The sequence below is a fragment of the Gadus chalcogrammus genome, chromosome 12 (assembly GCF_026213295.1).
Source record: "Gadus chalcogrammus isolate NIFS_2021 chromosome 12, NIFS_Gcha_1.0, whole genome shotgun sequence".
Taxonomy (NCBI): Eukaryota; Metazoa; Chordata; class Actinopteri; order Gadiformes; family Gadidae; genus Gadus; species Gadus chalcogrammus.
Window position 1 is genome coordinate 1,534,591 of NC_079423.1, and position 13,257 is coordinate 1,547,847.

General features: G+C 44.4%; 1 protein-coding gene across 1 annotated transcript in view; it reads right to left on the bottom strand.

Annotated features, from left to right (window-relative positions):
• Window positions 1-2,264: 2,264 nt before the first annotated feature.
• The window catches only part of dnajc6 (DnaJ (Hsp40) homolog, subfamily C, member 6), a 57,583-nt gene continuing 46,590 nt past the window's right edge, over window positions 2,265-13,257 (bottom strand). Inside the window, exons 7-20 of the mRNA XM_056604358.1 lie at window positions 12,798-12,992; window positions 12,314-12,431; window positions 11,642-11,721; window positions 11,034-11,227; window positions 9,317-9,715; window positions 8,741-8,809; window positions 8,207-8,302; window positions 7,533-7,659; window positions 7,400-7,407; window positions 6,572-6,742; window positions 6,332-6,499; window positions 6,030-6,178; window positions 3,762-3,938; window positions 2,265-2,366 (exon numbers count right to left, since the gene is read on the bottom strand). Of these exons, the coding sequence (XP_056460333.1) occupies window positions 2,265-2,366; window positions 3,762-3,938; window positions 6,030-6,178; window positions 6,332-6,499; window positions 6,572-6,742; window positions 7,400-7,407; window positions 7,533-7,659; window positions 8,207-8,302; window positions 8,741-8,809; window positions 9,317-9,715; window positions 11,034-11,227; window positions 11,642-11,721; window positions 12,314-12,431; window positions 12,798-12,992 (2,053 nt within the window). The remainder of the gene's footprint in view (window positions 2,367-3,761; window positions 3,939-6,029; window positions 6,179-6,331; window positions 6,500-6,571; window positions 6,743-7,399; window positions 7,408-7,532; window positions 7,660-8,206; window positions 8,303-8,740; window positions 8,810-9,316; window positions 9,716-11,033; window positions 11,228-11,641; window positions 11,722-12,313; window positions 12,432-12,797; window positions 12,993-13,257) is intronic.

Genomic DNA, 13,257 nt, shown 5'->3' on the forward strand with positions numbered 1-13,257 from the left:
CCCCAGGATCGATAGTCGATAATTATTTTCAGACCTAAAAATGCATATGATTCTCATCAATAGAAGTAGAATATTTTGAGGAAGTTTAGCCTATATCTCCCCATCAAGGCCAACAGCAGAGTAGCCTACGAAAAGAATAGACTGCAATAATATGAATGCTAAAGATATTAAAACACAATTGATTAGGCCTAGGCCAACATATGCTATATCAGTCCTAATCCTGAACGCACTGCATACATTTTTTATTTTTTTTATGAATGAAGACACCCGCATGCAATAATAAGAGTTCACGTCTGAGTGTAGACTACAAACGGGATTAACTGTGGTCAGGGATGTTCGTTACTGTCTAGACAGGGTCCAATAAATAGTGAACTTCATCACAGCCTCACCGAAGTGCCTACAGTGCTTAATGCAAACAATCGCAACAAAAAACGGCTGCAGAAATTCTCCGACACCCGCTGGTCTCAGCATGATGCATGTCTACAGTAGCCTATGTCTTCTGTCATTGATCAATATGAGGACATTTTAACCATGATAGTTGAATTAAAATCAGAGGGAGACAGCAAGTGCAGCTCGAAAGCGACCTCCCACACAAGAGCAATGGAATTATTATATGCCTTGTGACGTGGCGTTTGATCGGTACATTTCGGCTGCGCATGTATTTTTGGAATTTTAAATTGCTGCAACAAATTATGTTGTTGTTGACTTCTAACATGTCTCTATCTTTGTAGTCTATGGGTAATATATCGGCGGTAACTACTGTTTTTTGGTTGCGAAATTGCGCCCAACTGGGCATTCCGTGGTATTGGATGTGTTTCAATAAAACGCATCCAATACACGGAATGTCCGCTGGTGACGCTATCACACCAAATTTGTACCAGCTGCCAAATTTGTACCGGGTACGTAATCAGTTGTCCGTTGCCAGGCAACGAAAAACAGATTGCGTAAGGGGTTGTCCGTTGCCAGGCAGGTATCAGAAAACATTCCCGCTCATGTTGCCAAAGACGAAATAACATAATACAGATAACGGATCGCTAGATAACACTTGTTTTTACTTTATATTTGTATTGTACTTAATTGTTTAATCGAATTTAGCTAGTAAACTGAGTGTATAAAGCAGGTTTCTAAAAACATTTGTGCTCATGTTGCCAAAGACTAAATAACATTACACAGATAACCGATCGCTAAATAACACTTGTTTTTACTTTATATTTATATTGCATTTAATTGTTTAATCAAATTTGTAAAATAAGTGTATCTGTCTTGTCGCGCTCAATGAACGAGTTTGCGAATGTTCTTGAACCTTCCTACGTCATTCGACGTGGTCGTCTGTTGCCAGGCAGGTTTGGAATGGATTACGTAAGGATGACGTACCCGGTACAAATTTGGCACCCGGTACAAATTTGGTGTGACAACACCACTGAGGCTATAGTAGGCTAACGATGCTCTTAGCATCCTACGAGTACCCCTGGAGTCCTCGTTAGCTACGAGCATTTTCACGACGTTCGTTACCAACAATGCTTTCGGTAAACGGTGGGAAATCTGTACGATGCTCGTACGACGCACTTCACGATCCACTTTCGGGAAACGGGGCCCTGCTGTGTTCAATCTTCCACTATGGGCATATGCCCACAACAACAACAACAACAACAACAACAACAACAACAACAACAACAACAACAACCACAACCCTATAACCGGTAATCCATTCTCAGAACCAGCATGTGATACACCATGCTACTCCTAATGCTCTTCATTGGGTCAAGGCCTCTTCCATTCACTTGGTTGGAATCTCTGTCTGCTGGAGTTTGTCTTGTCGTTGAGGGCTGTTGCTCTGCAGGGTGCATTGCTTCAGGGCTGTGGTATGAGGGACCATGCAAATGGACAGACATTGTTGCCCCGGACACTACACTATATTAGGACGGGGTAGCTGTTGGAGGGGCTAGGGTTGGTTCTTCGTGATTCTGTCACTCTATTAGTCTGGACACAGTACTTGTCATTATCTATCATTATTGTCATTATCAAGTCTTTGTCATGGTAGAGAGGATGGTGGTGGAGCTGGGAATGAAGACAAGCTGGGGGTCCAAACAACTGATATGAAGGCAGATGTGAGCGGAGCAGCGATAGCATTAAGATCAGTGGTGGCAGGAGGAAAGTAAATGGGATCCTCTCTCTCTCTCTCTCTCTCTCTCTCTCTCTCTCTCTCTCTCTCTCTCTCTCTCTCTCTCTCTCTCTCTGCTCCACATGTCGTCTCACTGGGTTGCTCAGTAGAGAGGCTTTTGTCCTTGGCTATCAAATTCTGACCAGGCGTCATTGAGCTCCATGAAAATCATCTTGGCATATTGTTCGTAGGGCTGGTCAGTGGCCTGTGGGGAGAAGGAAGAAGTCACTAGTTTGTACGTCTTTACTTCCTCTCACATCTGCCAGAGGTGTATTATTTATCATACAATAACAATAATTGCACTGAATGAATCCATGGGATGCCCTATTGTTATCTATTAGGGATGTGAATACTGTAACTCAAATTTTCCATGGTTGAATGATCGGACGGTGGCATGAACGAATAATCGATTATTCGATGTGTGCCGACATTCACAAAGGCATCCATGGATCGTCGGCAAGAAATCACTTAGTATCTTAAACGCAAAAAAACAACTACCTGCTAAGTAGTTCCAGTGAAATTGTCTGTTCAGCCTTCAAAACGAGAGCTGGTAAATTGTGAAAAATGCATTTAACTGTAATCCGAAAACGTTGTTATGTGCTATAGACACTATAGTATCTGTGGTATAAAGGCTGGGACGAATTTCAAATGATAAATATGTACACTTTATGTTGCAAGTATAGACCGTCGCTATTCCCATTGAAATGAATGGCGTAGTGATTCGGTCTTCAAAACGAGAGCTGGTAAATTTTGAAAAATGAATTAAACTGTAATCAGACAACGCGGTTATATGCTATAGACCCTAGAGTATCTGTGATATTAAGGATGGGACGAATTTCGAATTCTAAATATGTACAATGCATAATGTCTTTAGCTCTCGTTTCCGTTGCATAAGAACCTCACGAGAGGGGATTGTTCCATGTATTAGTCAAACCCTCAGACGTGACCAGGGAAACAAAGTTATGGTTTGTGAAAACTTTATATTTTGATTGTAAAACGCATGAAAATATAGCCTAAATGATGGTCTTCATTTATTTTCTATGGCAAGTGACCATGGTATAAGCGGGTAATGCCCTGGGACACCTGTCCAACATTAGTGCCGTCCGTTAATTCTTGTTTATTTGAATGGGAAAAAATGTTAAAATGTTAAAAATCGACTTTGATCCTCACGAACGAATAATCCAAAAATCAGATATTCTGATCCATCCCTATTATCTATGCAAGTAATATGGTTTATTCAGATTATATTAGATGCTAGTTACTTTCATCAATAACATTATGTTTTTTTATCGACTTATTCAGTTGAAATTAAAATATCTTTGCTTTGTTTTACGTGAAGGAAACATAGGGCCTATAATTCAGTTTGAAAGTAGTTGTTAAAGTTGGATATGTAGCACATTGATTCGGAACAGCTAAAGCAAAGGTGTCCCGTTGTTAAACAATAATGCATATCCATGGAACGTCATTGTCCAATCCGAATCAAGTACTCAACTATGCTGTGGTGTAAGAATTACAACTCTACAGTTCCTTTCACTGTACTAGAACGGTCCATCCCTATTTAGATTCAGACTAAGCAGGCAGAGACAGTTCTTCCACGCACCTTATCCGGATGGACCACGAGAACGGCCTTGCGGTACACCTTCTTCACCTGCTCGGGGGTCACCAAGTCAGCCATGCCAACGGGCCTCCAGCGCGTCTCCCCCTCCCACAGCACCGTGTGCATGGTGGACAGCAGCGCGCGGATGTTGCGTTCCTTACCCTCGATCCAGTCAAGGATCTGGGACACACACAAAGGGGAGGAGGAGGGGTAAGGTGGAGAAGCAGGGCTGGAGTAGCCCAGTGGAAGTCTATGTGAACAACAGGTCCACACAGGCAAATACACAGGTCGACATGGAAAGATGCCCCAGGCAAGTGGCCACAGAATCATTTTGTAAGTGGCTGTATTGAGATGACAGCAGTTTGAAAGAAAGAAGGATATATAATCATAGGATCGCAGGTTGGAATGGAACCTGGCTCACTAGGAGGAGTACTGGCATGGTAAGCGCGCTAATTAAAACAGTCCATTAAGTAGTGTTACGTGAATCATCTACAGCAGTGTTTCTCAGATGGGTGTTGGCAGACCCCTAGGGGTACTTTGAAGGGATTGCAGGGGGTACTAATCTTATTTATTAGGGGTCCGAGCAGCGAAGCTGCTTGATCTGTAAAAGTCATACTGCAGCCTATACCGTAAGTCGAAAACTCTTGACATTTTCAGATATGGTTACCATTAACCCCCACTACGGAACTACCCATAAACCCAAATTTGTGGTACCGCACCCAAAGGTGGCTCTATTGTAAAAAATCATGAATTAGTCTTATTTCTCCTCACCAGATTGACCTGGACTAGGATTCCTTCAGAATATTAATCTCTAGAATCAGATGCATTTCTAAAACCCGGGTCTCTAGCCCTAAAATGTTTTACTTTTCCCACAATTTCATATTAAAGCTAAACATGATAAAAAGATTCACAGGCTACAAAAATAATCAAAAATTCACTAAAATCGCCACGTAAAATCTTTAGACCAAGCCTCACAAAAAACATTGAACAGAATTTGTTTTATTTAGTTCTATTTGAGAAATATTGGCCAATAAAGTTGGAGCAGTTAGCCCATTTTACTTATATGACCATTTTGTTATTGTATAAAAAAACATACGACTATTATTAGGTGGATACCAATACCCCCCACTACCCATAAACCCAAATTGTGCTACTGCACCCACAAAGGTGGTGCTATTTAAAAAAAAATATGTACTAGCCTTATTTCTCCTTACCAGATTGACCTCGACTCAAAATTCTTTCATCATATTCATCTCTAAAATCAGATGCATCTTTTTTTTTTTTGTCTTCTGCTCAAAAAAGTGTTTACTTTTCCCACAATTTCATAGAAAAGCCAAACGTCCACAGTCTCAACCCATTTTGCCTATATGACCATTTTGTTATTGTATAACTACCATACGTCTAGTATTAGGTGGATACAATTAACAGTGCAAATTTTCAGATCTGTTTTTTTTTTATGTTTGCTTATCAATAGACATTTTCACTATGTGAATGAAGCTGCATGAAGTTCAGGAATGTCAGTGGCTCAACAGGATAATGCCTTATACTGGTGATCCTTAGGTTGAGAGTTCGAATCCTGATTAGAACATGCTGAACATGACATTCTGTCAAGAATGTCCAAGAATCTGACTGCCAAGACACAGTATGGCATTAGGGGAACTTCTTCGTTAACCAATTTTCCTTCATAATTAAATCTGTCATATTTATATTTCTTCTGTTAGTGTTCTTGACTACAAAGGTTTAATTTCCCCAGAATTTCAAAGATTTCTTTAGGTATATGCTTTTAAAAAAGCCCTTAATTCACTTGAGAAATGTGTGCTTGGAGGTTACTGGATGTTGTATGCTTATCAATAGACATTTTGACCATGTGAATGAGGCTGCAGTTCAGGTTTATCAGTGGCTCAATAGGATAATGCCGTGTACAGGTGATCCTTGGGTTGAGAGTTCGAATCCCGATTATAGCATGCTGAGCATGACATTTGGCCATTGCTTTGCAGCTCACCTGAAAGCCGAGGCACAGTATTGCATTAAGTGGAACATCTTCATCAACATCTTTCCTTCATAATTATTTGTCATATTTATATATCTCCTGTGTTCTTGACTTTAAATTTTGCTCGGACCCTGTTAATCACCGCTTGCGGTTATATTTCTTCTATATCTTTTATAATTTATTTCCCTACCCAAAATGTTGAGGAATACCTGGCTGCAATATCTTCTACAAAATCTACAAAAATAGTTTCCGAGCCACTGATCTATCGTGCATTTCTCTACCTTGAGCTTCTCAGGGTCCATCTCTTTGGCCATCTCCTCCTTCCTCATCTCAGCTATTGTCCTGGGTCCCTTCTTCTCCTTGGTCCCGCAGAAGCCCTGACCAGACAGCAGGTCATCAAAGTTGGCATTTGACACCTTTGGTCTAGGAGCTGCTAGGAACGGAGAGAGAGAGAGATGCCGTTAGTTATCTCAATTACTTATATATTTTTAAACCATATTTTGCAGGGGTATCGAAGCTCCAGGTATCGCCACGACAACGCTGATGCATGAGAACCACCCCTGCCCTTAGAAACATGACTCACGCATCCCAGCCGAGGCCTTCTGCCCCACAGCACCTGGGGAGCCTCCGCCCATCGGATTGAAGTGGACGTTGTAGTTGGGTCTGTTCTGGGGAGAGCCGTGGGCTATGGGGGTGTGGCTGGGGCTGGGCTTGGACTGTGGGCTTGGACCCGGGTGCGGCCACCCACCAGCTCCACCACACCCAATCCCACCAGCGACACCTCCACCACCAGGAGCACATCCAGCCACTGCCGGCCCAACACTACCAGCACCAGCACTACCAGGCTGCCAAGAGGGGAAGCCCACAACCCCGGCGTGTGTCGGCCAGCCCCCAACATGCTGCGGGGAGGGGGGGGGCCTGGAGGGGGAGCCCATGGGTGGGAAGACCGGGGTGGTGCCCGTTGGGGTGGTGGGCTTACTGGAAAAGCCGGAGCCTCCTGATGGGAAGAGGAATAGTCAGGGGCAGAAATGGGACGAAGGGGGATGGTGAGAGAAAGTTTGAAATAAATGAATAAAGAGCAAACTGAAACAGAAAAATATATGAAATGTGAACCCTAAACAAAACCCAAGGGTGTTATTTGTCCTCAAAACGTTAATCTATGCCATTTTATCAGTCAAATAATTTAACCCAATTTAGCATAATTTAAAGAAAAAAGGGCAAAAAAACAACACTATTTGAACATTGGTTCCGTTCACTAGGTTGGGTTCTTTCGTGATATCTGAGGCACTTCCGAGGCACTCAGACATCATGACCAAAGGGCACCAGAGGCGTGGTTTGTGTGGCCATGTGGAGTTCTGTCTGGGCAGCGGTTGACTGCGGCGTCTGAGAGAAAGCTGAGCTTTTCGAACACTTATAGTGTAATGCCATTGAGTGTGTGGATGGTGAACCTCCGTCTGAGCAGCTATTCTTTTAATACCTGGGTCAGAGTATTAGGCTTCCCGGACACCTATAGTATAAAGCTACGGTGTGTGGTACTTTTCATATGCAACATTAATATGACACTCATACACAACGACGGTACTAAAAAAGTATCATAAAGTTGGAGTGGGTCGTAATCATCAGAATAACACTCCTCCCTCTTTCCTAAAACTCCCAAAACTTATCCTTTTTTAATCTCAGTGTTCAACTTCCATCTGAAACCTTGGGTTCACTGGCTGTTTAACGTCTTATGGGCCTTCTCTGTGTTCTGCTGTGACTGTATAGGTCTCCGTCTTGTTGTCAACTCGCCTCCGAGGCTGCCGAGGTCAGCAAAAGGGTCCAGCGTGTTTGGCTTGGACTGGTGGGTCGGGGTGCTGTGGACGGAGCCTGTGGGACTGCTTGTTGCCGAGCGACTGCCCACGCCAAAGCCTGCTGTAGGAAAAGGTAACAAAATGGTTAAAACAGACCCAGAGTCAGATTTAACGACCACAGGTCAGTTTAACGCTGCGGTTTACCGGCAAGGTGTTATTATTAACCCATTGACCTATCTGTGTGTTCAAGCAGGTTGTTCTATCATTTTTCCAATATGTTCCTCTACTCAATTTCACTATAGGGCACTGTTGGGTCGATGTTCAGTGTGTGTGTGTTTGTGTTTACTAGGATTAATCATTAATTTGATCTCACTCCAGGAGGCACGTATTCTCAGTTGAACAGATATTCAATGCCCCAATCAAATCATTGGGGACCTGCAGTGCAATGTGACAACAATAAAGTTTTACCCTGAGGGATCATTTACCATTAAGTGCTATAAAAAAGAAAAAAGGTAAAACTGACTTAAATGGTTCGGCATTATCACAGTGGCCCAAAACACAAGACAGTCCACGTGTGCAGAACCCAGCGTTGACTTCTTTTTATTCACTATGTTCCCTGCGAAGGAAGAGACGCGTTCAGAACGAGCATCTAGGGATGTTGTTTGTACCTGCGCCTGCCGGTCTGTTCCAGTCCCAACCTCCCATGGCGTTCTGCTGCTGGACGTTGACAGTAGGGGTGGTGGGTGGAACTGGGGAACCTCGGCCTATCAAAGAAAAGGAGGAATAACTGCCAGGGTATGCTATTTTTGTATAGGCCTCACAGGCAAAATCTATAGGTGAATAAATGCCTGTAAATGGTTCTTGTGGAGTTTGCTCACAGTCAGGTGTGACGAAGCCAGTGATGATTAAACCATCAGTTTTAAATAAATCTCTCTTAAGTGTCTTTCACAGCTCCTATCTGGGTCTGTATCTCGTTATCCCACATGCCACGCTCGGACAGTTCCAGCCATAATGCACTAGATGAATGTGTGTGTGGGATCCACAGCAGGATTCTTCTGAGCAAACGCAGTAACACCAACCCTACCTCTGTGGTGAAATGGCTAAACAGGAGGATGGTGAGTGCATGGAGAATGCAGAAGGGTCCTTGAGTGCATGGAAAGAGCAAGTGCCATGCAGGAAGGGGTCGGGCTGCCCCACGTTACCTGGTCCCATGATGGAGCCCATCAGCTCCAGGGGCTTTGGTGTGGGGGCGGCTCCGAACGGGTTGAACGCTATGGGGGGAAGAAAAGAGTTTACATGAATACGTTTAGAAACAAGGACAACTCTTCCATTGCTCTCTTAAAAAAAGAGAGGGAAAAACATAGCAAACAGACTACAGGTTGGAGCGAGGCGTTTTTTTTTTTTTTACGATTTTAGTCTTTTTATTGTTGAGTAAGACAGGAATGTATGGGAGAGAGATGGGAAGACATGCAGCAAAGGACCACGGGCAGGAATCGAACCCTGGTCGCCGTGGAAAGGACTGGGCCTTTTTGGTACGCGCTCTACCCGGTGAACCACTGGCAACTATTTACAATATTTCCATTTGGCACAGTCAATACATTTTGCTCAATTCCCTCTATTAAAGTGTTGATTGTAATGTCCGCCAGCCGTACAGAAGCCTGTATAATTAACGTTTTTATAAAGTGTAACGTGACGCAGACAAGCGCAGCACGGTAGAGTCAAAACGACCGGGCTTCACAGATAACGGCCCCAGAAACGTCCCGCAGCCTGCTGATCACCTGCTGGTGCGGGCGAGGGGCAGGGAGAGGCCCCGCTTGCTGCCACTTTGTGCGGCGTGGACTTGGCAGAGGAGGCTGCACTGGCCGGCGAGGACTGGGTCCCAAACAGGTCCCCCAGCAGGTCTGTGGTAGCGGCGGCACCAGTAGTGGTGTTGGTGTTGTTGTTAGCAACGGAGGCGGCGTGAGACGGCTGCCCGGCCGGGTCCATGGCCGCCCCGCCGAGACCCAGGAGGTCGGCCTCCACCGAGGTGGCAGCGGAGGTGGTGGAGGAGGGTTTTGCTGCGGCGGTGGTGCTGGTGATGCTCTGATGGCTGGAGAGAGAGAGGATCTCATCGTCCGAGGGTTCGCTCTCCTCCCCGTGGCCCCGGCCCTCCGGACCGCCGGGGGGCCGGCTAGGCTCTGTATGAGGGTGGCGTCCGGAGGAATTAGTATTGGAGAAACGAGGGGAGAGAAGGAGTGATGGTGAATGAGGCAGAACAGGTGAGATTGGAGTAAATGCAGAGAGGAGAGAAGGATATAGACGAAGCTTTAAGATAAGAGGAAAAAAAAGAACGCACGGTGGAGAGAGAACTAGGTTGCTAGGCTGTCACACACACACACACACACACACACACACACACACACACACACACACACACACACACACACACACACACACACACACACACACACACACACACACACACACACACACACACACACACACACACACCTGCTACAAGGATCGGTCTCTGTTGTAATGGCTGCTTTGGGGGGGTTAAGAGGAAACTGTTGATTGGCTATTGGCTGTTTTTACCTTAAGGGAATAGTTTACTTTGGTAGAACCGTTTTTATAAATCCCTTTTACTTTGTAACACATTATTTGCCCGGTCACACATAACGTACCTTTGAGAATATCGAATAACAACTAAACTTATTTAGAAGGGCATTTTGACTGTTTGTACAAGGGAGGTAAAAATGTTCAACCAAAACAAAATAACTATATATAACAGGGCTGATTCAATTTCAATGTAATCAAATTACAGATATCTATAGCAATCACTCACAATGCCTTCCTCACTGATGTTTTTACGGTCTCCGAATTCTGGTTTGAATTGAAATTGAAATTTCCACTGCATACTAGAGATGTATTCTAGCTCTTGGCTGTGTTCTACTGTCTTACCCTCTAGATCCAACCCTTCCATCTCATCTTGTAGGGACAGAATTGTGAATAAGATTAGGCTTCATACAAATACATGTTGTTCTACACATCTGTGTTGATCTGTACCTTCAGGCCTTTATCAGGCATGAGCATATCCTGTCTCTGTTTTTTATTTGTGTGTGTGTGTGTGTGTGTGTGTGTTAATGTCTTGACTTTATTGTCTCTGCGTGTTTGAAGGTTTCTCTGAGTGTGTGTGTGTGTGTGTGTGTGTGTGTGTGTGTGTGTGTGTGTGTGTGTGTGTGTGTGTGTGTGTGTGTGTCTGTGTCTGTGTGTGTGTGTGTGTGTGTGTGTGTGTGTGTGTGTGTGTGTGTGTGTGTGTGTGTGTGTGTGTGCGCATGTGTGTGTGTATCTAGTGTATATGCATGTGTGTATCTGTACGTGTACGTGCGTGTGCATGTGTTTGTGTGTCTACATACTGGGATGCAGTATTGTATCTGCAACCGCATATGTTTCGATGCAGGTGTGTGTGTGTGTTTATATGTATGTGTGTGTGTGTGTGTGTGTGCGTTCGTTTACCAGCTATAGCAAGGGCGTCCTGGTGCTCCTGGTGACAGGTGAAGAGGACGTTTGGGCCAAGGTCTTTACAGGGGAACTGCTCCCAGGGCGGGGTGAGGTCCTTCTGCTTGTCTGTGGCCTCCACCTCCACCTCCACCATGATGCTGAACAACTCTGGGTACTTTTCAGGAGCATCGCACGCATCCAGCTCTGGTCTGCATGGAAGAGTGAACGCAAGAGAGAAAGGTGTGAGTGGATGTGGGCGCAGAGAGAGAGAGAGAGAGAGAGAGAGAGAGAGAGAGAGAGAGAGAGAGAGAGAGAGAGAGAGAGAGAGAGAGAGAGAGAGAGAGAGAGAGAGAGATTTAGAGAGAGAGATTAGGAGTGTGAGTGTGAGGAGAGAGAGGAACGCGCATCAGGGAGAGAGCGAGAGTGAGAGAGAGAGAAAACGGCAGCTCACACACCACTAACTAGGCTAATGTTCTTGATTGGTTTCCAAGGCATTTGATTCGATATTGAAATGCTTACTCACGTTAGTAAACGTAAATAAATACTGTTGCATCAAATAGGTAACTATATTATTGGTAACTATATTATGTTATTATGTCATGTGGTATTGATATTGTAATTACTTGTTGAACTTCAACATGGTGCTGCCGGGTTCTATGAAGCCAGTGTGGAACTGCATCTGGAATATCTGGGTGTTGGACACCTGAGAACAGAGGAGACTTATTACACACTTAACATTACACTCGTATCTCACTCATTAGTTGTGAGTTGTCGTACGATTGATCTGTAGGTGGTATCGTATTACATTGAGTGTCACAGCATCTTAAAATGCATCATATTCGCAAATCCAACAGAATTATTTCTTTATCTTCACTCTCTACTGTTCTTTCTCAAAGAGTTTATCTCTGTCTTTTAATACTGTATGGTACATATTATATGTGGTACACATGAGGTAGTATATGAATGAAGATTGCAGGAGAATAGTGCTGACATTCAGTCAGCGATGGCATTGCTGCCTTTTTTCCCCCTGCTCAACACCTAGGTTTGGCGTTGAGAATGTAGCCCGCCAACTGATGGCATTTCAAAGCTGCTTCGGTTTGGATTAGACTGGTTATAGAAAGTCAAACAAAAATTATCGGATTTAATTAGTTTCGCGGAGCACCCAAATCGGGGTATCCGAGCGCTAGGTTGAACTTCAATGCTAAAACATTGTGTTGATCATTTAACACACAATAGGCCCCCAAAGCTTCTACAGCTGTGATGGAACCAAATCGGTACCCAGCTGGCCTTGGTACCTTGGCCTGCAGGCGGCCCCCGATGGTGGACCTCATATGGTAGAGGGAGATCACCACGTCCCCCTGGGCACTCACGCCCAGGGGGAACATCACCTTCCCGTCCTGCACACGGTATTCCCTGGAACATAGGGGGAGGTACGGGGGGAGGGGGAGGGACAGACAGAAAGTCAAACAGGAAAATACAGGAGTGGGTAAATATGCAAATTGTGGCGACGTGCTGTTTATTTTGTCTGAATATACATGTTATCCCTATAAATATTTGTTTCTGTTTGTTTGTTTCTAATTCGTGTGTGTGAATAAGGGTGCGTGTGCATCTGTGTGTGTGTGTGTGTGTGTGTTTGTGCGTGTGCATCCTTGTGCTTGTGTATGTGTGTGAATGCTTCTGTGTGTACATATGTTTGTGCATTTGTACGTATATGTGTGCATATTTGTTATTCTGTGTGTTTGTGTATGTGTGTGTGTGTGTGTGTTTGCGTGTGTGTACCTCATCCTCTCATAGTCCTGCGCTGTGCTGAAGATCCTGGTCTCTCCGATAAGGACGTCACAGAAGGGCCTGCAGCCGCTGCGCTGCTTGTTGAAGCAGGGCACGGGGCTCATTGTCAGGGTCTTGATCACCAGGGGCTTGGAGTGCGGCAGACTGGGCCTCTCCGACACCATGCTACACACGTAGCCGATGTACCTGCACCCAGGGGCGGACCAGGGCGGGATGGTTAAGTTAGTTCAGAATTGATGGTGTGTTGAACAGATTAAATGACAATTGAGGGGAGGGGGGACATTTACTTATTCTGATTAACTATTTGTTTGTTTGAATGGTTGACAATGCATCTTATTTTAAATTTAAAAAAAGTTTATTTGTCACTAACTACCGGTACTTTTTGAATGGTTGATGAATTTATTTATTTATTTATTATTTATTTCAATGTTTACATTTCTAGCGGTTCAGA